The following is a 23,570-nucleotide window of genomic DNA, read 5'->3' as shown; positions in this document are numbered from 1 at the left end:
CCAGAAAATTACTTTGGTAGAAGTTAGTCTCTTTTTAGAATACTACTACGTGAGTAAAGTCTGATATTTACTGTATTTAAGTATCAAATGTAATTTTCTGATATTAAATGTACTTAAGTATTAGAAGTAAAAGTTAAAGTAAAAAAAACCTTCATTATGAACTTTATGGCCAAAGGTGTGTAATGTTGTCTTCATCACCACTGTAAATTAACTGAAAATTCTACTTAAGTACAGTAGTGAAGTATCTGTACTTTGTTACATTACAATACTGTATATAATCTACAGATATAGAACTATGAAAAACAACATCCATCCGTAAAAAAGAACAAAACCATTCATGTAAGCAGTTCTCAAAATTGTTTTATTTATATTAACCATTTATATGTATCCACAGCAGCATTGTTAATGATCCCACTTTATATACGCAGTCTATTACAAAGGAGAGGAGGGGTGAGACTGAACAACTCACGCAAAACTGAAATAATGAAATGAAAGTTTGTAGGGGGGGTATTTAACAGGGGCTGGGGTTACAGCCTGAACATGCAGTCATGCACATTTCAGTTTGTATTGAAGCCTTTGACAATTGCATCCACAGGATCGAATATCTAAACAAGTACAAAAAATAAGAATACGCTAGAGCAACAGAAGCCAAATGAAGTTTATAAAGCGACAAATGACAAAAGCGTGTGCCCTCCAAAATTATAAAAAGTAGCAAGTCAGCACCCGTCTGTTTTCATGACATCCGTTGCTACAATTCCAACCTAACTTACAGAATACCCTGCTACAAACAAAACAACTCTGGCAATAAAAAACAAAAACGGTACACACATTACAACAATCTTTACTCAAACTCCCTCAAATGTACCCAAATAAAAGGACCATAGCTTTAGCCAGGGATTAACAGGTCTGGTCAAGGTTAGCAGTGAGGTCTTTAACTTGAAACCAGATCACAAGGTTCGTTGGTGTGTGGAAGCCTGGCAGGCGCTCCACTCAACTCGGTTAGGTGGCTGAGGATGAATTCCTGCAGCAGCAGTTTATAACAAGCTGCTAACAGGAGCTCGGAGATTACAGAAGTATGTTAGCTTCTGTGTGTGTGTGTGTCACTATATACACCGAATGGATAAAACTACATATACAGCTGGTTAAGTGTTTATCAATGGATAAGTATAGTAATGTGAGTATATCAATGATGTGTGTGTCAAGTTAGTACATGTCTATATGCAGCCCCTGAAGATCTTCCACAACTGAGTGCAGTCGAATCCTCAAAGACCACCTTAAGATCTTCCACAGATCCAGAAGCCTGTTATTAATGAGCACCGATGGGTCTTTAGCGGAGGAGTTAGCTTCCACTTCCCTGGATCGCCAGGCTCTGATCTGGATTTCCTTCAGTCCTCTCTCCATGACTAGTCCACCTCCTCCATGTTGCTGTAGGATGGCGCTGCGCACTCTCCTGAGTTGGCGAAGAGGTCAGAGGGAACCTCTGGGGTCAACGTGGGCGGCCCTTCAGGATCCAGGTCTGTCCCAAATAGTGACTGGCTAGAGGCCTGTAAAATAAACCAGGATTTACGATAAATTTCGCTGGCTTAGTTATCTGGGACAGCTTAATCTGTTTGGAGAAAATGATGAGGATGAAGACCATAAAATGTATGGAGATTTTATTTCCAAAAGGAGTACAATGCATTGTATATTAGGGAAGCAGCATTTAGATGGAGGTATCTACATTATTGCAGGAAAATTAAAATAGGTTATAAGTTTCTTTTAAATAGTGCTTGCAAATATCAACAACTCAGGAATTCAAAGATAGAGACCTTAAATCATTTCCGTACAAAATCCAAGTCATGACAATTCTTTCCAACTAACATTTCATAGCAGACCACACACACACACACACAGTCACCTTTCAGTCTGGTCCATTTAAACTCAGTCAACTAAACAAACACCCAACAGCATTTAAATGGTAAAAACCAACAACTTATAGTTGAACGTCAACTGTCTGGATACGAGTTTATTGTTCTGTTGATCTGCTGTTTATGCTGGGTTTGACCCATGAGATTTCCCTTAATTCACAAAAGTACTGAATGTTAAGCACAAGATATACCTTAAAAAGACTTAAAAGTAGACAGACTTCAGCCTTGCATATATCCGAGTCAAGTATGCACAGTCTGACGGTACTCTGAGCTTTGCTGAGCAATTAAGGCAGACAGGTCACTCTACACTGCCTTGGATTTCCCTGAGACACACACACACACACACACACACACACACACACACACAGAGTAAAGACATGATCTATGGACAGTTTGGAGTCATTTAAAATGAGTTTAAGAACTCATTTTAAACTGCTGATCATAAAGTTATAAAAGCATTAACATCTTTGAAGTATGTAATTAATAAAAGACATTTGGGGATTTTTATGTATTTTTTGTTTATAGTAATTGAGTACTTTAAAAATAATGTAAAATGAAATGTTTTAGAGCTCCAAAACTGTCCATAATCAATTGCTTTCCACTCAAAACAGAGTAAAGCATGATTTATGGTTCTGCGCAGAGCTTTCGCCGTCGCCTACATAAGTTTATACTTGGGCGTTGGTGTGTGCGTCGAGCCAGCGTGTGTGTGTGTGTGTGTGTGTGTGTGTGTGTGTGTGTGTGTGTGTGGGGAGTGAGTGATAGAGCAAGGGAGCAAGTGAGAGAGTGACGGTGATTAGCTTTGGAGCGAGTAGCGAGTCATAGTGAGAGAAACAAAGTGTCTCCCCTGTTCTTTCTGACCACGGTGGGAAATCTGTAGCAGGAAAAGTTAACCCTCTCCTTGATTTCATGTTGTTTATGGAGAAGGAAAACCAGGAAATGAGTAGGGGGAAATGCAATGCTGCCAAGACACGGCCGAGCACGTCAGGCTACGGCGTAGGGTCCGGCGTAGGTTCGTGTCTCCACGTACCTATGTACGTAGCGACGGCGTAGATTTTACACAGAAGTATAAATCAAGCTTAACACATTAAAAACCATTACATTCAGAGGTGGACGGTAATTCCTTAATCAATAATTGCACACTCCTAGTTGAACTTGGCTGTGACAAGACTGCATCGTCCGTACATTTCTCATGGACACAGAGCAACACATTGTCTTACTACATTTTATCCTGAGAATTTAACATCCTCACCTGGCTATGGCTTTAAAAAAATGTTACATTAAAAGCAACTAAAACAGACTTTGACAGACATTTCAATAACTAAAAACTAAAAACAAACATCATGGAAGAAATAAAATCTAATTACAGTGAACTCCAGTACATATTGCTGAAAGGGACTATTTAGAAAAACATGATGGTGGCTGGAGGCAAACAGTGATATACCATAAATCAGTAAGTGTTCAATTTAGGGACATAAAAAGGCAACAGCAATTGGTCACACACACAAAAATAGCATTTGAAAAGTGTCACTGTTCAAGTGCCTCTTCATACATACTACTCTTTCTTGCCCTCGTACTGCAGGAATTTGCGATCTCATTGTCTTGAGAGTGTAGTTGTAATAAAAACAAAAGACTGTCATCAACAGTGGCGTCATCTGTAGATCGAGAGCACATTTCTTTTACTACGAGAATTTTGTCATTCATCAGCTTAGAAAGCACTAGGTACAACTATACAGTTTCTTTGGCAAAAAAAAATCGGAACTAAAAGGTCAACTTACAAGCTTTTTTCAGAGCTTTAAACCACACCTCCGTGATTTAGGATTTTTTTTAGCCAAACTACTGTTTCCAAGGTGAAGAATGAATAACTCCATGATTTAATATTAGTGTAGGTGATTAAGGCTGGGAGAGCTCAACATCTGAGAGCCATCTTCAAAATATGACTTAAACTGCCAAATTGTTAAAAAGCACACATGCACTGGAAGCAAGGGCCAATACAATGCATAGAGACGGGTACTGTGCTGATACTATCAGTCTACTGCAGCTTTAACTACGATGTTCGCTTATGATAACCGGAATATTTTTGCTGTCTCCTCAGTTGGGGCTGGCCATTTTGAATATATATATATATATATATATATATATATATATATATATATATATATATATATATATATATATATATATATATATATATATATATATATATAATTTTTCTATGTTGTTTCTATCGTGATGTTGAAAGACCAGCAGGCGGCCGAGCCAGCAATATTTATGTCATCTGGACGACGCTTTACATTCTGATTCTTGCACATTATGCAGTTCTTAATGATACATTTTGTGAAGTATTTAATTCACACAGGAGCGTATAAAAACAGGTTTTAATATTATTTCCTGTATACTATTTAGCTATTGAATTACCACAAAACATGATGGATCGTGATATTGTTATCAAGATATGAAATGGCCTATATGGGGATAGAAGATGTTGGCCATATCGCCCAGCCCTAACCTCAGTGTCTTTTTTTTTTTTTTTTTAGATTATTTTTGGGGGCTTTTCCCTTTATTATAGTGACAGTGGATAGACACGAAAGGGGAAAGAGAGAGACGGGTACTGTTATGACTATGACACGCAGCAAAGGGCCGCAGGTCGGATTCGAACCCAGGCCGCTGCAGGACAGCCAACATGGGGCGAACGCTCTTACTGGGTGAGCTAGAGGCCGCAACCTCAGTTTCTTTAAATGTTTGAAGTAGCGGCCAAATTATTTTAAAGGGCTGAGCCATGTAAAGTTATACATACACTTCAAGGGTTGCAGTGTTGGAAGAACACTTACTGGGTTCTTCCACAAGAGTAGTGGTTCAGTATTAAAACTTCCAAAGTTTCCTATCTAACCTCTGTTTGTTTGAACAACTGAACATTCATACTTCTGAATGCCCCGGCCAAAATCAAGTCACCAACTCAGGTCCAGCTGGATTTGTAGAGAAGAGGGTAGACCAAATTGACGAACAGAGCAAACACGGCTGCCAGAGTGCCCAGAACAAAATAGCGCACACAGTCATCATCGGGATGGTCCGACATCCTCTGCCTGCGGTGCCGTCGCACAGATCCTTCAGTTCTGTCTTCGTCTTCCTCATCTCCGTTCCTCGACGCTTGTCGCCTCCGCCGCGCAGAGCGGAGCAGTCCGCGGGGAGCTTCGTTGAGCCCCTCCTCTTCTTCCTCCAGTTCCCGCCATATTAGAGAGGCCTGCGATTGGCGGAAACCGGTGTCAGCTTCTGGGAAAAGGCGTTGTCTAACAAATACTATGATTACATTCTGGAACATTTAGCTGGTCTACCCCACAATTTCAGCTCAACAGTGGTTTGTAACAAGCTAATGACGTGACCTCTCTGTTGATAGTTTAGGGACAAACTGGGACAGTTTGAGAGGCTTGTTTTTCCGAAATCAGATAGATCAGGTAAAGTGCGGAGGATATTCGCATGATTTTAAAGTAAACACAGTAAAGGAAATCAAGAGCACAAGAACATAACTTTTCTGAAGCCCCTTTCTACCAAATCCAACACGGTACACATCAGAAAATAAAGTTTAGGCGTATGGTTTAAGTTCACTGCAAAACTGACATTAAAGTTAATACGCTTTTAAAATAAGGGCAAATTAGTTAGAGAAAAAGTTTTCTTCGTGAATGTATGGTTTAACAGGAGAACCATTTATTTTCCCATAAGATCGCACACAGTCTCAAGTCATCATCAGCATCACAAGGTTACACCTGACAACCAGTGTGATAAAAACAAACTGTATAAACACAACACCCCATTTGTTTAATTTCTGTAGAGAGGAAGATCTCATATGGATACAGAAATTAAAGTGCATCTTCTGAGAGGCAGAAGCCAGAAAGTGGAGACATCCAAGAGTGAAAGAGATCATGCTCTGTAATTTAACCCAACTGAACTGAACGTGACTTGAATGTGCAAATGTTGAAGAGCATGCACAGCTCTCCCCCTCAACCTCTTCAACTGAACAGAAATCTGTACATTCTAATATTTTAAAGCAGTGCACTTCACTGAATCTACAGTAAATAAAGGATCTTTCCATTATGTAGTTATAAGGCACCTCACATCAAGAGCTCTGTTCAAGACTATGTGAAAAGAGACCTGCCAAATACTGCTAATTCATGATTAGTGGCTGACACATTAATCAATTTCCCAAAAGCCATGAAAGGTGAGTTTGAAGACTTTGGAGTTTTTGTTCCATTCAAATATATACGTCATCTGTTTACAACGCACAATTCCTGGGGAAGTTGGAAGTTTGGAATAATTTTTCAACTTAGCAGGCACAATCTGATTTCTGATCATGTAGAATAAACATGTGTGACGGCCTCATCGTAATGGCATGCATCTGCAAACTATTTTAACTCCATTTCCACAGGTGGGCAGTACTTGCATTGCATTAACTGTGCAGTTAGGGTATTTTCCCAAAACTCTTCACCCCAAGCTAATCCATTTATACACCCTCCATTTAACCCTGTACTACACTGCCACGCTTACTGACATTAGCATTTTAAAGAGTTAGTGTTGCTTTCATTGCATTCAGGTCACCAGAAAAGTTGCATGCAGAACAAGAAGTATGTACAGGGTAACATTCTGAAAAAAATCTGGTCAACTTTTCACTTAAAGGCTAACACAAATATGGTGTAAAATGTGAATTAGGCAAAGGATATTAAAGCCTTTGATAAAAGCTTAACCTTGGCTACCACATGTGAAAACCCCTTCTACAGGCGTGATCCTCTGTCTCTTAGTGTTGTGGCGCCCTCACCTGGCTTGCAGTAGCTCCTGTGGCAGAGGGCGACTCGGCTCCTACAGGCCTGAGGAAGCGTGGCGGCCTCTCCACGGGTGAGTTCCGTCGTCGGTAGAACAGGACGTAGGCGTAGCGTGTCACCACCTGACTCTCCTCCACCATTGTCACGGTACTGTCATCAAACAGACGCCAGCCTGCGGGGCAGTATGGATGGGTAGAGGAGGAGGAGGAAGGGAAGAGAGGTCAACAACAGGGTGGTAGACAACAAGAGAAAATAGGGAGGATGGAAAACTTGTAAGAACTACTAACAGTTATATGAAGATGGGAATAAACCGCATTGACTGCACTCTCACCAACATCACTGCGCTGGCTGTTCTTGTCACTCGGCAGGCGAGCGTACGCCGTGTAGTGGCCTCCTATCATTCCTCCATAGTGGTTGATGACTGCATATAAGTCGTAGATAGGGGGTTGTTGCATCTCATCCTTCTGGCCAATACAGAACTTACTTAGATCCAGATTTCTAGAGGACAGGATTATTAGAAGCGTTGTTAAGAAAATGTGGGAACATGGGGCTCCAAGTACTGCCTTTAAACTTCAAAAACTTGTTATAATTTATCTTTTTACATTAAAGCAAATCAAAATCAGTGGTGTGCTGCAGATTGATATGTGGTGGAAATTCAACTCTCTACTGTGAGTTTACCTGACAGGAAAGTCAACCATGTCGTTGATCTTATCCCTCCAGATAAAGCTCCTGAATGAGAAGCGTTTGAGCTGGATGATCAAAACGTTGGGCAGACGCCACAGCAGCAGTTGCTTGGAGGCCTCTCGGTGCTGCTGGCACTTTGGACAGTACCTTAAAAACAGACAGTGTGTGGATAAGTAACGACCGTTGTTCAACATTGCCCTGCTCTCCACTGAAAGAGGAAGACAAAAACACTACAGTGATTAAATGTTCAAAGAAGTCAGTTCGGTTTCTGGTTGAATATAACCAAATAGCATGTATAATTAGACTTGCAATTACCCAAACAAATTACACAGAACCTGATGGGCCCTGACTTGGCAACCAGGAGGCTAAGGCCATGGCTGAATACGGCTTTAACAGGTTTACCCTTTCTTTGTAGTCTTGGGAAGGCTGAGACACCCTCAAGTACACACTGCCAGCCTCATCATGAACAACTGCCAGCTTGCCAGCTATCAGATGTTGCCACTGTCTCTATTTTCGGATCATTTCCTATAGTTGGTTTATATTATGTCAGCTCATAAACGAAGGACTGCACTAAGGTCATTTTGGAAGACAACTGTCACAAGTTTCTGTATTATTATTTCATGAGTAGCCGAGGAACTGGAATGCGAAAATGCTCCATGTGGTGCGAATTCAACCTTGGGCGGGAAACAAAGAAACCAGAATGATAGAGATAATGTTGCATTATTTTAGATTCTAATCACAAAATAAAGATCCCTACCATGCCTCCTCTGGTGCCAGCACCTCTGGCTTTGTGAAGAGGTTAAGGCACTGCTCCAGGGTGAAGTGTCCCGCTCTGGCTGTCTCACTCAGAGAGCCGGGGTCCTCCTCGTACTCCAGCTCCTTAGAGCTCACCAGGACATACTCCTTCAGACGCTCGTTGTTTTTCCACACCAGCTCCAGGGTCGCGTCTTCAGGGAGGTCTGCCAGAAGGTCCTCTGCAGAGGGGTTGGGGATGGAGAAAAACAGTGCTGGTGTGTTGGACTTTATTTCTTTAAGTAAAATCTTAAGTAACAGTACATACAGCAAAAAAATGTATAGACTAAACAAAGATGGGAAAAACTCACTACATCTTGTAACCAGTGTTTCCGCAAGAAAAAATTGGTGCCGGTCATGTGACCTGTAAGGTTTTATTTTTCCAGTCAAAAGGGAAAGGTTCTGGTCAAATTCTGCAGGGAGGGGCGCCCGGATAGCTTAGTTGGTAAAGCAGGCGCCCATATATAGAGATTTACTCCTCGACGCAGCGGATCCAGGTTCGACGCCAACCTGCGGCCCTTTACTGCATGTCATTCCCCCCTCTTTCTCCCCTTTCATGTCTTCAGCGGTCCTGTCAAATAAAGGGCTAAGAATGGCCAAAAAATAATCTAAAAAAGTAAAATAAAAATTCTGCAGGGAGAAGCCTCTCTCTGCTGGCACACTGCAGATGGCAATTACATAGGCTACTGTGGCCAGTTTGACTTCCTTCGGATAGATTACAGTGTAATCCCTAATAAGCGCCTTGTAGGCTGTTGAGAAAGTCAAGTCTCCGTGACCGCGGAGGGCTGTCATCATATATTGGATCTCGATGTGCGTTTGTGGCATTAACTTTAATGAGAAGGGGTGTAGCTGGTGCCGACTCGTCCTCGCTGGTAATTTCACTGTAGCCTATTTTAACACAATTCAAATTGTGCAGAGGGAATTATTTCCACCGGTCATTCTGAGCTGAGACAATAAGAATTATTCGGTCCTCATCATTTTTTCCCGGTCAATGACCGGTCATTACCGGACAATGGAAACGCAGCTTGTAACATAGTGGAATACACCACAAACTATGGTCCCATACATTACAATAGAGTAACAGTAGATCAACACCTCTCTGACAGTCTCAAAAACTGAACATGCAATTTTGAACATGGAAATAAGATTACTAGGTATCCAACTGAATATCAGTACTTAAGACAATACTGGCCTTACCTTTCTCATCCAGCTTCTGTTCCTTGTTGTTAGAGTCCAGCAGAGCTATGTAGAACTGACTGGCATGGCCTGATGCTGATTCACTTGGATGCTGATACCCTGTTACTGCAGCTGTAAAGAAGTGGCAAGAATAAGGAATGTGTGAAAGGGACGTAGAGACAAAAGAAAAAAATCCCAGAAATACTGAAGCATATGTCTGTTAATAGCTATGTTATTACCTTCTGGCCGCACTGCCTTCTCACAGGACGTCTCTTTTTCAGCATGAGGGTCCAGAGAGCAGCAGGACGTGGAGGAGATTGGCTCAGAAAATCCTGAATCTGAAGTCCGCGTGGTGGAGAGTGAGGTGTGGGAGGAGGAGAGGGAATCTGAGTCCCCAGACTGGAGGGCTGAGGCCTGAGGATTCTCCACATGGGACTCAGGCAGCAGAGAGTGACTCTCCAGCTCCAGATCACCTGCTCCTACAGTACTGCTATCACCCATGGCCTCGTCCCCTGTCCCAAGACCCTTAGGAGAGCCTGCTGGCATTGGGGCGGGGTCAACCCGGCACTGGGATGTTTCAGGGGATGTCCTACCTGACTGGAAAGGAGGCTGAAACACGTTGATGGAAAACCTGCACAGAGAGACATTAGAGTGATTACAATAACAGCTCACTGCATTTTATAAATGAGGGATTCCTTCCAGTGATCTCAACCATGCATATACTAGTAGATGTGACATGCAATTATGTTCTCTAATTATTTGTTATCTGGCAAGTAACAAGGGCCAGGTGTCATGATGACAGCCGAGTAAAGAATTTCCTTCCTTTCCTGGACACAAAAGCAGCCAACTGTTACGAGTTGTGTCCATGTTGTAATGCTGACATTAGGGCTGGGCGATATGAACAAAAAACCATCTCTCTGTATTTTTTGGCTGAGTGGCGATACACAATATGTATCTTGGTATTTAAAGCGGGCTAAATATGTTCAATTGTAAGTCAAACTTGAGTTGTCACAAGCACTTGTATTAAAGGAGACCAAAATAAAATTCAAAGACAGGGTTTCCTCCCCCGTTTGAAAATATACAGCTGCAACACATGTAAATGAAAAACATTAATGCATCACTAAGTATAATTCAATATATGATGAGCACCAAGGACTGTAAGTTAGAGCGTGTACCTGGAGTAACCCTCTAGTAGCTGGGTGAGACGAGCAGAGGAGAGCCGGGACTCCGGCACGCTGACCAGGAAGGGCAGGCCCACGTTCTCAGTGTTGGGTCGACACAGACCCTTGTGATTGGGCCAGTGGGTCCTCTGACACACTCTGGGAAGGGAGTTAACAAGTTCACAGAAATTTTAATGGGTTTAAAAAACAACCGATGCCTCAGTGTTCATTTGAAAACATTTTTCCCCCCCTAACAAATCTGTTTCAAACAATCTTGGTATGTAATTTGTTGCAAGGCTGAGACAGCATTTTCTACTAGAACTCACTGATTGCAGTAGCCCACACGATAGCAGCGTGTGCACCGCTTCAGCTTGTCTTCCTCAGACACTGGAGGCTTCAGGCAGGCAGCACACTTTGAGATGGGGATATTAGGGACCTGGAGTCTCTGTAGGGCAAACAAAGTCCACTCAATATCTGTGAACAATACGTTGTAGAAATGTAAAATCAGGACTTGGTTGTAATTACCTGCTGCACTCGAAGCAATACCACTCTCTCTTTGGCCATCTCTTTGGAAAGCACCTCAAAGCAGAACAACATGTCAGAGGAGGACACCATGTCCAGGGAATGGGACGGCGAGAACATGCGCTGAAAGCGGTTCTTCCCCACCTGAGAGGGAGAAAAAATAAGTCCAGTTTTGTCCTCAAGTAAGCCATTTCTGATTGTTCCATTTGTGCCAAGTGAGGCTACATTTACATTGCTACGTTTTGGTTTAAAAACGACTATTTTTTTGCTACGTTTACACCTTGCATTCACACTGGTCTGGCGTTTCAGAGACCCTAAACCAGAGACATTTGAAAACACTTCTGACCCCATTTTGGTTTGGATTCTCTGGAGTTGTATTGGAGCCTCAACAGCTGCAAACGAAGACCTTTGGCAACATTGACGCCAATGTTTCGCCGTGTGATTGGGTCATGACGTCTCTGAGACTAAGTTATTAACGTTACCATGGCAACTACCAGCAACGTGCGGAGTATACATGCTGCCTCCTGTTTATGCCCAGTACACGAGAATGTTGAGGAGATATGCGGTTTGGGCGTGTAAGTTTAAACAGAGACTAGTTCTTCTACTGGAACTAAAAACATTTGTGTGCACAGAGATCGCTTTTGGCTCAAAACTCTAAATGTAAATGTAGCCTGAGAGTGAACAGTAGTCAATGACTACCACTGCTTAACATTGCTCTGAATCTATCAGGATTATATTTAGTTCCACACCCACATAATGAGTACAAAAAACATGTGCATTTTATTAGAAATTTCTCTCAGAGTATGAAATCCTGAATATTTGAGATATCAAACCTCTGCCAGTCTGAGGTTCTCTGGTTTGACCCTGACACTCCTGGAGATGGATTCGAGGACTTCAGCGGTGCTGGAGTTCTCCTTGCTCACACTCACTAAAAACTGAGACACATATATGGATAAAAGGTACATCAGAGAGCGGGTCACATGGAAGATATCTTTACATTTTCTCAAAACAAAGCAAAGCCCCATTTCTGTTAACAGACACTGTGAGTGGGAAACCAGTTATTTTATCTTACCTTGATGGGTTTTTTATGAGGTTCCTTGGCAAAGTAGAAAACTGAGAGCACCTTTTGTTTCTGGGGCAAGGGCACGGGCAGGTAGAGGAAAGGGTCAAAGGTGATGGAAACCTGAAGAAGAGAGATAAGTAAGCAGAAAATGAAAGGGAGTTGGTTAGTCATCACCAAAACAAGGCAAACATTTAAAAGCACTTACTTTTAAGAAAGTAAAACATTCTGTGGAATGGTAATGTGCGTTACCTTGGAGCATGTGGGGCAGACGAGCTTAGATTTAAACTGGCCTTGGAAGAGGTCCACTATAAAGGAATCATTTCTCATCTTGTGCCTCTGCCATGCCTCCTCAGCCACCACCTGCACCAACAAACAAAACACACCTTCAGAGAGAGAGAGAGAGAGAGATAGAGAGAGAGAGAGAGAGAGAGATAGAGAGATAGATAGATATATGCCTATGAGAAGTTTCTTTTACTTTGTTGTCATCTTGAGTTAAGTAATTATTTAAGTGCAAGTGATTACGCTTAAAAACAAGTGACTAATCACAGCAGCAATTGCAATGCATTTCCTGCCAGAGACTTCATTGCCAGACCACCTCTACAATATCTCATAGATGAGAAAAACACCCACCTCATCCAGCCGTCCGTCAGAGTCGACCGTCTCTGTGTAAGGTTTATTCTGGATGCGGTTCAAGTCCTCGTGGAGCCCGTCCAGCAAAAAAGCCATGAATTCCTGGGCATCGTGCTGGGCGTAACCTGTAAACTGACTGGCTTTACTGGCCACAATTGCCTGTGCAGTTACAAACAAATGACAAAGATGAAGGAGAGGGGAAATTACAACCCTGATCATATTGTCCTTGCTACGTTCACCATGAAAGTTTCTCCTGGGGGAAGAGGGAATTAAAAAAAAAAAGTGATCCATGCAGTCCAAGACAGTTGAACACTTCCAAAGTAAAACAGAAGCAACAGTAAATAAGATTGATTATATAACAGATTTAATATTTTTCTTCAACTGGAAAATATCTGAGTGCTGCTTGTATACCTTGAGTTTTGAGGGTTGGAAGGAGTGGTCTGTTCCTTTCCAAAGGGTCCTGAGCAGCGCTGCAAAGCCCATGGCTAGCCTGCCTCCTGTTCCAAGAGGATTGTTGTGGTTGATTTCTGCCTCAAATGCTCGATCTGCAGGGGGAGAGAAAATACAGGCATGAGACAATGGTACCAGACATAAACCACAGAAGTCACTGGGAGCTTAGACATAGATGGACAAATGGAAATCATCATAGTAAAACTACCTTGGAAAAACTTCATGTGGAATATGAAAATGAGCCAAAAGTCACAACTAAAACCCTATTGAAACACAGTGACCAAAATATTTATAATACAGGTAAACATTTTAAATGTACTGGCATGAGTGTGTGTTGTAAGACAGGCTCCTCATGTTTGCTGCTGTTTTTTTGCTATAATGAATGTAAAAAAGATTATAAGACTATAGCCCTTTGTATTTGTATGTGATGTATAGTTTAATCAACTGAAGTATTATCCCTACAACATTCATTGTCATTGGCTACATGCATCATGTCCAAAGTGACCTAGATTTTGCAGGAATTATTTCAATGTTTTAAATGCTTGAACTGCAGAAACTACAGTTTTTCTAGCATATTATAATAAACCTAGAGGAGGTTACAGAATCCTTGTTAAGTTTTCTCCTCTGGGCCACTTGGCACCGCTTGTGTGTCCATGTTAGCAGTCGCTAGGACTATCTGCAAGCAGCGGCATTCAATATAACAAGAATTAATGAGGCAATCATTAAGATAGCATTATCTGTGTATCTGTGTGCCCAAGCACAAATAAAACACACCCCGTCTTATTTCCTAGCAACATAACAGGGTTCTGTCTTTGGCAGTAGAATAACAGTGTAATAAATTATGCATTTGGTCATAATTAAGGTTTTATCAGAATGGCATTGAAATATACCTATGTATTACAATATGCGTCCGGCCCCAAACAAACTAGACGCTATTTACCATGGAAGTAATCCCTGAGTTCTCTGGTGTTGGACAGGGATTGGATGACACTGTTCATGAAGCAGGTGTTGCCGAGGTTGACCAATCCTGTAAAACCAGGCAGGCACACCTTCTTCTCCTCCTCTTCTTCATGGCGCTCATTGCTGGCAGGAGGTGCATGGGTCATGGGCTGCACCATGCAGGTAGGCTTAGGCTGAAACAGGAAAGATGTACACACCATTTCTACAAATTGGAACCATTCAATTTTCATCTTCATTTCTACTTAGATTGGACTACATTGCAATATAGATCTTTATTATTATTTTACGTCAAGTTTATATTGTCAATATATCTTTCCCTTTCTATTCTAAAGGTCCAGACACACTGACCAGACGGCCGACCGTTGGCAGAAAAGGCAGTTGGACTGATCAGTCTCCCCGAGTTAGTCAAAAAAGTGCCTCGGAACACACCGAAGCGACGAAAGGTCAGTTTAAAAGATTTTCGTCAGATTTTAAGAGACTCTAGTCACGCTCATTCCACTCCCCGTTTCCGGGTTAGCACTCTACCAATCAGATGGCTCATTTGAGTCTGACTGCCGGCAGTGCCCGCCCCGCCGATTATACGTGTCAAATCGGCCAAAATGAAGGCCGACGGCCCCTCGGACGGAAGACGACACGGAACACACTGAACAGACTTGAGTCACTGACCTTGCCAGACTGTCCAACGGCCGATTATCGACTCGGTGTGTCTGGACCATTAGACTGATAATATGGTGCCAGACTGATAAGATCAAACCAACCAGTGTACTAACAACAGTAATTTTTTATTTTTTTTGCCTCGTCTCTTGAGTTTAGATGACTATTTGTTTTTCTGCTCACCGTGGAAACAGTGGGCTCAGAGACCGTGCGAGATGCAACATTATCTAGACCGCCATCCTCCACTCTAGATGAGGCCTTGGGGGGCTTAGGCTTCTCCTCCCCGACCCTTGGAGGCTCCTCCTTCGCTGGGAGGCTGTGCTGGCTGCTGCCTGGCTGGCTCTTCTCAATGCACGAAGGGCTGGAGGGTACAGCAACCTTGGCGCCACCCACTGCACCTTAAACAGAGGAGAATGGAGCTTGTGGTTAGAAGATGAAGGTCTGGACCGTACTGGACATGAATAGTTGTAAACTGTGGTGTAAAGCCTTTTCATTTGGGCATACTTTAGAAAATTAAAAACGTTCCCATTATTTTAAAATAATATAAAATGATTGATTTACACCTATTATTCTTTAGTTAATATAGCAGTGCTGACTAACCACGTGGTTTCTGCAATTTAAACAATCAACTAATTCCCATATATTGCTGTACTGACAAAATCTTAAGTTTAGTTTTACAGTTACAGCATTTTTCCAGATTATTACTTCGGAGGTTTGTATGTCAAAAGTAGGTCATTTGGTACCAATTATGAGAACAACTGGAGAAAGAAGCTCCCTTCAAACCAAAGTAAATATATCAGGCTTGCGATTGGCAAAGGACAAAAAAGCAGGAAAATATACAAAGCGCAGAGCACGGCGTGGCAGAGCAGTTTGGTTAAATTTGTAATTACATTTTATATTATACATATATAGCAATTTATGCGCATGGGGTAGGCACCTAATTATATAAAAAAATAAATGCTGCAGAAAAAGAATTTGGAAATCATCAAAAGGTTCTTGGGGACCTGTTTTACAAGAATATTGTGGGGTTTGCTGAAAACTTTAAAAATTAGATCTTCAGTCATATGAAATTAAATGAAATATTGATATGATTTTAGCATATCATTAAAAATGCTGTATTGGGAACAAGAAAGTAATGACAGATGTATTTCAACGAAGGACAAAAAGAAAAAGAAATTGAAACTTTCCCGTTTTAAACAACATTTGTACATATTAGAGTATAGAATTTAGAGTTTACGAGGTGCACCTGGATGCACCATGAGGTCCCTGTCGGCTCCCACACAATCGATTTCTAAGTGGAGGTTGCGCAACCGCGGCTCTCTGAAGTGTAGATCGTGTGACACCAGCTCTAAAAACGGTGGACAGAAATACAATTGGCCCATGACACAAACAAAGTAACTAAACATACAGAAACAAGGCGCCCATCATACTTCTTTCCTAGCAGCACAACTGTGTCGTTATAGGTGGCAGTTAACTGCTTGTTGCACAAACGTGCATGCTCTCTTTGTCTTGTAAAACAACGTTACACCAAACAACACGCACATAATTACGCTGCAAACCCCACTTACATGGGGTTGTGGATGCTCACTTTGTTCATTTCACGGCAGGTGGAATCCAGCTTATCCGAAATACCAGAATAATCTTTTCTTTTTTTTTTAAAATCACATTGCTGATATATTCAGTATTAATTTGTTGGATACTTTATTCTCCCTATATTTTGAAATATATGTATACATTTTTTTCATGTTTAGCTGACCTGTGTGTACCAAATGAACTCTCTCTATTTTTCCTGTAATTAGAATCAAATTACATTGTAATTGAAACTTCCAAGGAACTTATTTCGAAATTACAAACTCAAAATAAACAAAATAAAACTATTTGGAACCAGTTTCTGGGCTCTCAAGGTCACCAGGCCTTGGGTGTCACACAGTCTGCATGCCACATATGGCTAGCAGGATAGACTGGCACCCGTATCTACTTACTAGCTAAGTTACAGAGTTCAAATTCCTGTCATTTAGAGCTACCCTAAAGAACACATACAAACAGACACGTACAGTGATGAAACACACACACATCATGCCAGGAGTGGCAGTATATTGTTCATTTAAAGATAGTTTTTAAAAGGTGTATTTAATGTACAAATGTAATGTGTTGATTTGAAGATCATGTGTTTTCAAGTTGTAACTGACATTGAGAATGTAACAACAGTCTAGAATTTCACCACACATGCAACTGCAAAAAATCTATAACTGCATAGTGTGAACAAGTAGAAGCCTGGCAGAACCTTGTGTGGCGGGGGCCTCCAGGCCCCCCCAGCGCTGGCTGTGCCTTTTCTTCAGGGTGATGTCCAGTCGGGACGGGGTGAAGGAGTAGCTGCACTGCTCAGGCTGGATCAAATTCCTGATTACGGCATGAGAGAGTAAAAAGGAGACAGGTCAGATTAAAAGACTAAAGAGTGACACAAGGCAACAGCTCACCACTAATCTTTTAGTGTTCTGGGAATGATCAGACATTTAAAGCTGCTCCTTTGAAGGAACTTTTCATTTACTGAAAATCTAGACTTCGTTGCGACTTGATTTTGAAAAGCAAACAATGGTTAATGAATGGCCTGATACCTATCATGACTACTTAAGCAATAATGACACAGGACAAATTTCTCTTTATGCCTTCTTCTACACTACATACATTTGGGCTTAGTATTTAAGGCAATAAAAGTAAAACATAGTGGGGACTAAGTGAACTGTGATCCCAGTGTAATTCAGGTTCTTGGCTACAATGTACCACTTTTGACCTGATAAAGCCCTTTTGTTAATGCATTGCTCATTAGGTCCAAATAAGTGCTCCCAATGTGTTACTGATACTGAAGATGCTGACTAGGTTCCTGGTAAAAATTGCCTCAAAAAAATCAGTGAACAAAATTGCACATGAAAAGATGCAATTGCTACTCCATCCAACTGCCCATTTAAAGATTACATTTTTCGAAATTTGAAAAAACATTTTGAAAAACGCATGACTGGCAACAGTGACTGCAATAGTGTTTGGTGTTTTAAGCCCCAAACGTTGTCTTCCAGGCAAAGCTGCATGGAAGGCACTAGGGTTAAGGTTAGGTGCCTTGAAGTCGACGGTCGCAGCGCTGCCTTGAAGTCGACGGCGGTCGACGGTAAAACACCATCGAGCGACTGCAACACTTACCTGAGTTTGACTTGCCACTTGAAGACTGTGTTTGGACCACAGTCTGAATGAAGCCGCAGAAAGTTAGTATCACTGTGAAAGGATGACACATAAAAAGGGCATTCACAGGTTGTTTTTTAAAGACATTAAAGCACGCCAAAAGGGCATAACCATCCTTTCTTTGAAGCATAATCACATTCACTACCTTGTCTGGAAGATGAGGGTGAAGTCCTGCTCCCTGAAGATGACCCTGGCCGTGTCCCTGCAGATCCCCTTCGTGTAAACATTAACCACCATCAGGTCCGTGCCCTTCTCGTACGAATCATTCTTCACAAATTGCAGGTTAACCATCGGCTCTGGGACTGCAGGAAGATACACAAGTACAGTGTTTCCTTTAGGATTTTTTTTTAGCAGTGGGGGCAGGTCTGTCCGAACAACCCGACTCGGAAGAAAGCGAACGTTTTAACTAGGGCTGCAGCTATCGATTATTTTAGTAATCGAGTATTCTACCGATTATTCCATTGATTAATCGAGTAATCGGATAAGAAATACTTTTGTTTTATTGAAGAGCAATAATAAACAATAGTTGGGTTAAATTTTCGGAAAAAGCTACATTTTTGTTGCCTACATTGCTTACAATATCTCTCAAAAAACTAAACATGAAGTGCATTTAAGTGCCATATTACATTGTTTTTAAAGAAAACATTTTGACTGAGCAGCGTCTGGTGTGCGTCAATAATAATGATCCGTGTGGACACACCGTCCGTCAGCAATACAACACTGGTAACAATGATTTAACGAAGCTTCGAGGCAAATCATTTTGCATCGAGGATTTTTTGTAATCTAATTATTCGAGGAATCGTTTCAGCCCTAGTTTTAACAATAAACTCCATCAACACAAGAGTATGTGGAGTTAAACTGGACGGGCCCAATAACCTCTGAATAGTTCTACTTGTTGTTAAATTGCAATGTGAGTGGCAGCCAACGGGCAGGATAATTTAAAAGGCAACCGCGACTACATATGCGTCTGCCCTATTTCTGATACCGTGAAATTTTGCCGTGGGGGGCCGCCACTACAAAATCAACATAGAGGAAACACTGCAAGTATCAACCAACCCATTTTTAACTGCTAAATAAATCCATGTTGACAACCTTAACAGCAACAAACCTGACTGTGTACACACATTTCTTTGTTATTGCTACATCAATCTACATACATTGCCCATACCTACACTTTGTGACAATGTGGGGGTACAACGATTCTACATGAATACTTATAAATGGAAAGAAGTTGGTTTACAATGGAACAATGACAATTTTGAGGCATGTATGATAGCCACACCCCAAGATCCTCTACATTCCCCAAACCTTCTTAACTAACCTTCCTGTTGTTTCATTTCCAGAGGAGGCTCCTCCTTCGACTGGTCCTGCTTCTCCTCCTCGTCACAGCTGACCTGCCTCTGAGCTAGACCGGGGGACTGGCTTTGTTTGCCAGCCACGCCAACGGCCGATATCGAACCTGCCTCTTTTGATTCAAGCTGCTGGCGGATCAGAGTATTTTGCTCCGATTCCTGTTCAAGAGGATTTTTCTCTGGCTCAGAGTCAGTTCTATCCCCCAGCGTTTCTAGAGAGGCAGAGTCCACATCGTTGTTAAAGCCGACAGGTTCGAGGCAGTCAGTGGTGCTGACGGGAGCTGCTGGTTGGCTATCACTGCCATGTGCTGTTGCTCCAGACCTGTCTGAAGACTGGTTTTGCTTCTCCGCCACCTGAATCAGAAAAGACATTAAAAAGGTATACCCCAAATCCTCTAGAGAACAATTTTCACTCTCTAGAACCTTGGAGGCACTGGGGACCAAGTGAATATCTAGAAGGAAAACATTCTTCAGACCAAGGCCACGTACTGTACAATAGTAGTTAGTTCTTCGTTGACAGCTAACGCATCTGCAAAAGTTGACTTTTTTGACAGTAGATGCTGTGAAGACACCTCACTACACTACACACACCAGACAGAGAAAGAGTTATATCTTGTCTGGTATACTCCTCTTCATCAGGCAATCTTCTGTGTGAACAAACTGTAAGTAGCATGAGTTCATTTGCAGAAGCAGTAATAACGTAGGGTGGTTGCTGTATGTAACAATGTTTGATAAAATTAGTCTATTTCAAGCTCCTGAAAAGGAAGAGCCCACACAGGCCAGATGGTGTTATTGGAATTAATCTTATTCAATCATAGCGCGGAATGATTTGAGGAAATTACCAAATTGTGATTTCAATACATTAAAATTCCAGTCCTGTAGTTGTAGTCTAAGTAAAACTTAAAATTGGACCAGTTAAGGCATATTACATTTGTGGTATACTTAACATTACTCAATGATATTCAATTGTGATACTCAAAAGTGGCGTTGTAAAAAAAAAAAACCTACATAGTTAGGTAATAATGACCAACTGCTGGTGTTGGACAAGTCTGCTCATGTGTATGTTGTTTTTAGGACACGATAAAAGGAAATATGACAAGTTTAGAGCTGAAAGTTTAGTCACTTCGACGGACAGAAAATCTCAATATTTTGATATACAATTGATCATTTAAATAATTTTTTGCAGGCCAAAGCCCAAAAGGTTCTCTAGTTCCGTCTTCTTAAATGTGAATATTTCTGGTTTTCTCTGACTTCTGTGATAGTAAGCTGGATATCTTTGGAGTTCCAATTTAATTGCTAATGAAAACAAACACACAGTTTGACGGTTGACAGCTCTGTACTTCAGATGCTTAAGCTAACTAGACTGACATTTTTGTTTTGTTGTAGAGAACGATATACTGTGAACCGTTTGGCCACACATTAGAGCACAGCTAATATCCAGGCACTAATATTCAGTGTTCACATACATTACTGAACCAACATGAAGTGCATTTTGAGATATCTAAATGAAAGCAACCCAGTTGAGGTGACACAACTTTTCTCACCTGAGTTTTGTTGGTATGGCTGCCAGCAGCAACAGGCACTCCTGGTTTTTGTTCCTGGCCATTGCCTAGTCTCTCTGCTGTGTTGTCGACGTCTCTGTGTTGCGTCTGTGGGCTCCGACCAGCGGGCAGGTGTGTGTGTGGAGCTTTACCATTGGATACTCTAGACTCGGCAGATTGTGCGTCCCTGTTGGCCGGTGACGGAGCCTCCTTGGTGGTCTTGGGCAGCTGTACAACGGTGCGCTTGGCACTGGGTTCCTGAGGCTCGCCTTGTGTGGCTGCAACAGGCTTGCTGGTGGTGGTCGGGCCATCTCCAGCTTTCACCCCCACAGAGTCCGTAGTGGCCTTGTCACATGCTGGTTTGTTTTTTATGCCGCGCTTGACGCCCCGCTCAGCTTTGCCACCGCTGCGCCTTGACTCGCTGTGCGCAGGCGAGGAGGGAGGCTGGGGCTGCAGTTTTGGCTGCGAGGACGACAGTTTGGGTTTCTCTAATGGCGCCAAGGCAACAGGTTTCACCTCAAGCTCCTTGTCCTTTTTGGTCTCTGCAGGTACTGCCTCCTTCTCCTTCTTGTTTGACTGAAGCAGAGTATGCAGGGGGAAAAACATTTGATTATTTAACCAAACGCAGACTGAGCTGAAGACCCCATTTACAGTCTGAATGTCACTTAGGTGTTACTCATAGAGATGCACCGATTACAATTTTCTAGGCCGATTCCGATTTTTCATCGAGTTTGACCTGCCGATACCGATTGTAGCCGATTCTGAGTTCATTTTTTCTAACCACTTCACAGCACAAACTAATATTTATTTTCTATCTTTTCTTTAATAGAACATTTTACATTTTGCATAGAACATCTTTTTAATAGATAATCGATCGCTATATAAATTACTCCTGGTGTGGGAAATTCACACACATCTAAAGTGCAATGTTATGGAATGAATCATTTCCTTCTTTTCATATCCAATATCCAACTAAAAAAAATGTGATATATTTAGCAAACTAAACTTCTGTATGAGAAACTTCTGAGGGAAAACAGGTAATGCATTTCTACAAAAGGCTGTCTATAAGCAGTGATTGTTAGCGTGCATGTCGGAGAATAGCGCGGACACGGCCGGTGATTTGATATAATGGCGATTGTTGAACGCCCTTGCTCACGTTTGTATTTTATGTGCATTATTTACACGCCAATCCAATATCAGTAGTTAGTAGTAGTAGACTAGTAGTAGTCAGTAGTTCCACTGCATTGAGATAATGTAGTTAATAGTGGGTTTGTTATTATATTCTAGCATATATATATATATATATACATACATATATATATATATATACATATATATATATGTATATATGTATATGTCTAATTCTATGCAATGTGTTTGTGCATTTGTGTTATTTTTTACAGCATTTGACCGGCATTAAAAATCGGCATATGTCAGACTGACCGGCCAGTCACCGGTCATGGTCGATCACGTGAAAATCGGCCAATTCCGGTCAATCGGTGCATCTCTAGTTACTCAGAACTAAAATGACACGTTTTCATGAAATGATACAATATTATGCAAAAATGCTACATGTATTAGTGCAGTTTAAAACAAAGCACAAATGTACTCGGTACAAATAGAATAAAAATCTTTCTTGACTCACCTTAAGCGAAGGCCAGATGTGAAAGGGGATCTTCTTGTGCATGATGACATGCAGGAAACCTCCCTTCTCCTTGTACTGGACTCTGCTACACGAGGCCTCAATTTCCTCCTGCAACTGGCAGCTCCACTGCCGTCCATCTGAAAAATTAAAACATGCAAACAGATGTCATTAGAGCAGAGCTAGACTCAACAGACATGGTCAAATTGAAGCAATGACAACATATACGAGTCAACATGCAGTGTGTTTAAGTTAAAACACATGGTTCAAGGTTCAACAAGGTTGTATTTTAATATTATTCAACTGGATTCTTTCGATGTATGCTCCACTGTAGTTTCATGTACATGTTGTACATGTAGTTCATGTTACATGCTTTACTAGGACTTACCTGGAAAGCACACATTGCAGTGTGTATCAGTAAAGGTTGTGTTGATATCCTCTACCCTCTGCACCCCCTCCCCACAGCGCAGTCTGACAGTCACTTCATTGACATTCTGCTTCCAGTCCACAAACACATCTGAAAAACACAAAGCAATGGACAGTCACACAGATGTGAAACCAGTGAAGAAAAAAAAAAAAGAAAGCACTTCTCCTGTCCACCCTGATCAATAAAATACATTCAAAAATATTAGTCACAAATCAAATAAGATATATCTATAAAATAAGATAGAAAGGAGTTCATCCCATCTGGCAAATATGGATGCAGAGAATGAAAAACACACACACACACACACACACACACACACACACTAAAAGCAGAAGGCCAATCAGGATTTTAAGATCAGTGGTGAACATACTGTAGCTCTTCTACCCTGAGAGAGTACATACATACTAGTGGTGGAACGGTACATGTATTCGTATTGAACCATAAACAGTACAGGCGTCACGGTTGGGTGCATGAATTTACACGGAGAATACACGGTATAAAAATAAATAAAACTTGCGTGCAAATTAATTAATGTAATGTGGAACTACTGTTAGATACGCGAGTTCTTTAG

At 41.5% G+C, this 23,570-nt stretch overlaps 1 protein-coding gene across 7 annotated transcripts in view; it reads right to left on the bottom strand.

Moving 5' to 3' along the window:
• Positions 1 to 340: 340 nt before the first annotated feature.
• usp19 (ubiquitin specific peptidase 19) overlaps positions 341 to 23,570 on the bottom strand; it is a 30,997-nt gene continuing 7,767 nt past the window's right edge. The window contains exons 3-27 of one of the 7 annotated variants that reach the window (XM_078254305.1): positions 22,961 to 23,089; positions 22,576 to 22,712; positions 20,934 to 21,506; positions 19,359 to 19,743; positions 18,183 to 18,339; positions 17,999 to 18,070; positions 17,091 to 17,206; positions 16,053 to 16,154; positions 14,990 to 15,204; positions 14,133 to 14,325; positions 13,154 to 13,287; positions 12,743 to 12,901; positions 12,362 to 12,472; positions 12,122 to 12,232; positions 11,883 to 11,984; positions 11,053 to 11,193; positions 10,854 to 10,972; positions 10,543 to 10,686; positions 9,607 to 9,998; positions 9,389 to 9,499; positions 8,157 to 8,373; positions 7,394 to 7,546; positions 7,047 to 7,213; positions 6,712 to 6,887; positions 341 to 1,544 (exon numbers count right to left, since the gene is read on the bottom strand). In XM_078254305.1, coding sequence (XP_078110431.1) covers positions 1,404 to 1,544; positions 6,712 to 6,887; positions 7,047 to 7,213; positions 7,394 to 7,546; positions 8,157 to 8,373; positions 9,389 to 9,499; positions 9,607 to 9,998; positions 10,543 to 10,686; positions 10,854 to 10,972; positions 11,053 to 11,193; positions 11,883 to 11,984; positions 12,122 to 12,232; positions 12,362 to 12,472; positions 12,743 to 12,901; positions 13,154 to 13,287; positions 14,133 to 14,325; positions 14,990 to 15,204; positions 16,053 to 16,154; positions 17,091 to 17,206; positions 17,999 to 18,070; positions 18,183 to 18,339; positions 19,359 to 19,743; positions 20,934 to 21,506; positions 22,576 to 22,712; positions 22,961 to 23,089 — 4,457 coding nt within the window. In that variant the 3' untranslated portion in view covers positions 341 to 1,403. Of the gene's footprint in view, positions 1,545 to 4,098; positions 5,192 to 6,711; positions 6,888 to 7,046; positions 7,214 to 7,393; positions 7,547 to 8,156; positions 8,374 to 9,388; positions 9,500 to 9,606; positions 9,999 to 10,542; positions 10,687 to 10,853; positions 10,973 to 11,052; positions 11,194 to 11,882; positions 11,985 to 12,121; positions 12,233 to 12,361; positions 12,473 to 12,742; positions 12,902 to 13,153; positions 13,288 to 14,132; positions 14,326 to 14,989; positions 15,205 to 16,052; positions 16,155 to 17,090; positions 17,207 to 17,998; positions 18,071 to 18,182; positions 18,340 to 19,358; positions 19,744 to 20,933; positions 21,507 to 22,575; positions 22,713 to 22,960; positions 23,090 to 23,570 lie in introns of those variants that run through there. The other 6 variants (XM_078254301.1, XM_078254302.1, XM_078254307.1 and 3 more) reach the window with 6 other exon arrangements.

This window comes from Sander vitreus, chromosome 7 (genome assembly GCF_031162955.1).
Source record: "Sander vitreus isolate 19-12246 chromosome 7, sanVit1, whole genome shotgun sequence".
In the NCBI taxonomy this organism is placed as follows: Eukaryota; Metazoa; Chordata; class Actinopteri; order Perciformes; family Percidae; genus Sander; species Sander vitreus.
The sequence above is the reverse complement of the archived record's forward strand: the minus strand, read 5'-3'. Positions and strand labels throughout refer to the sequence as shown.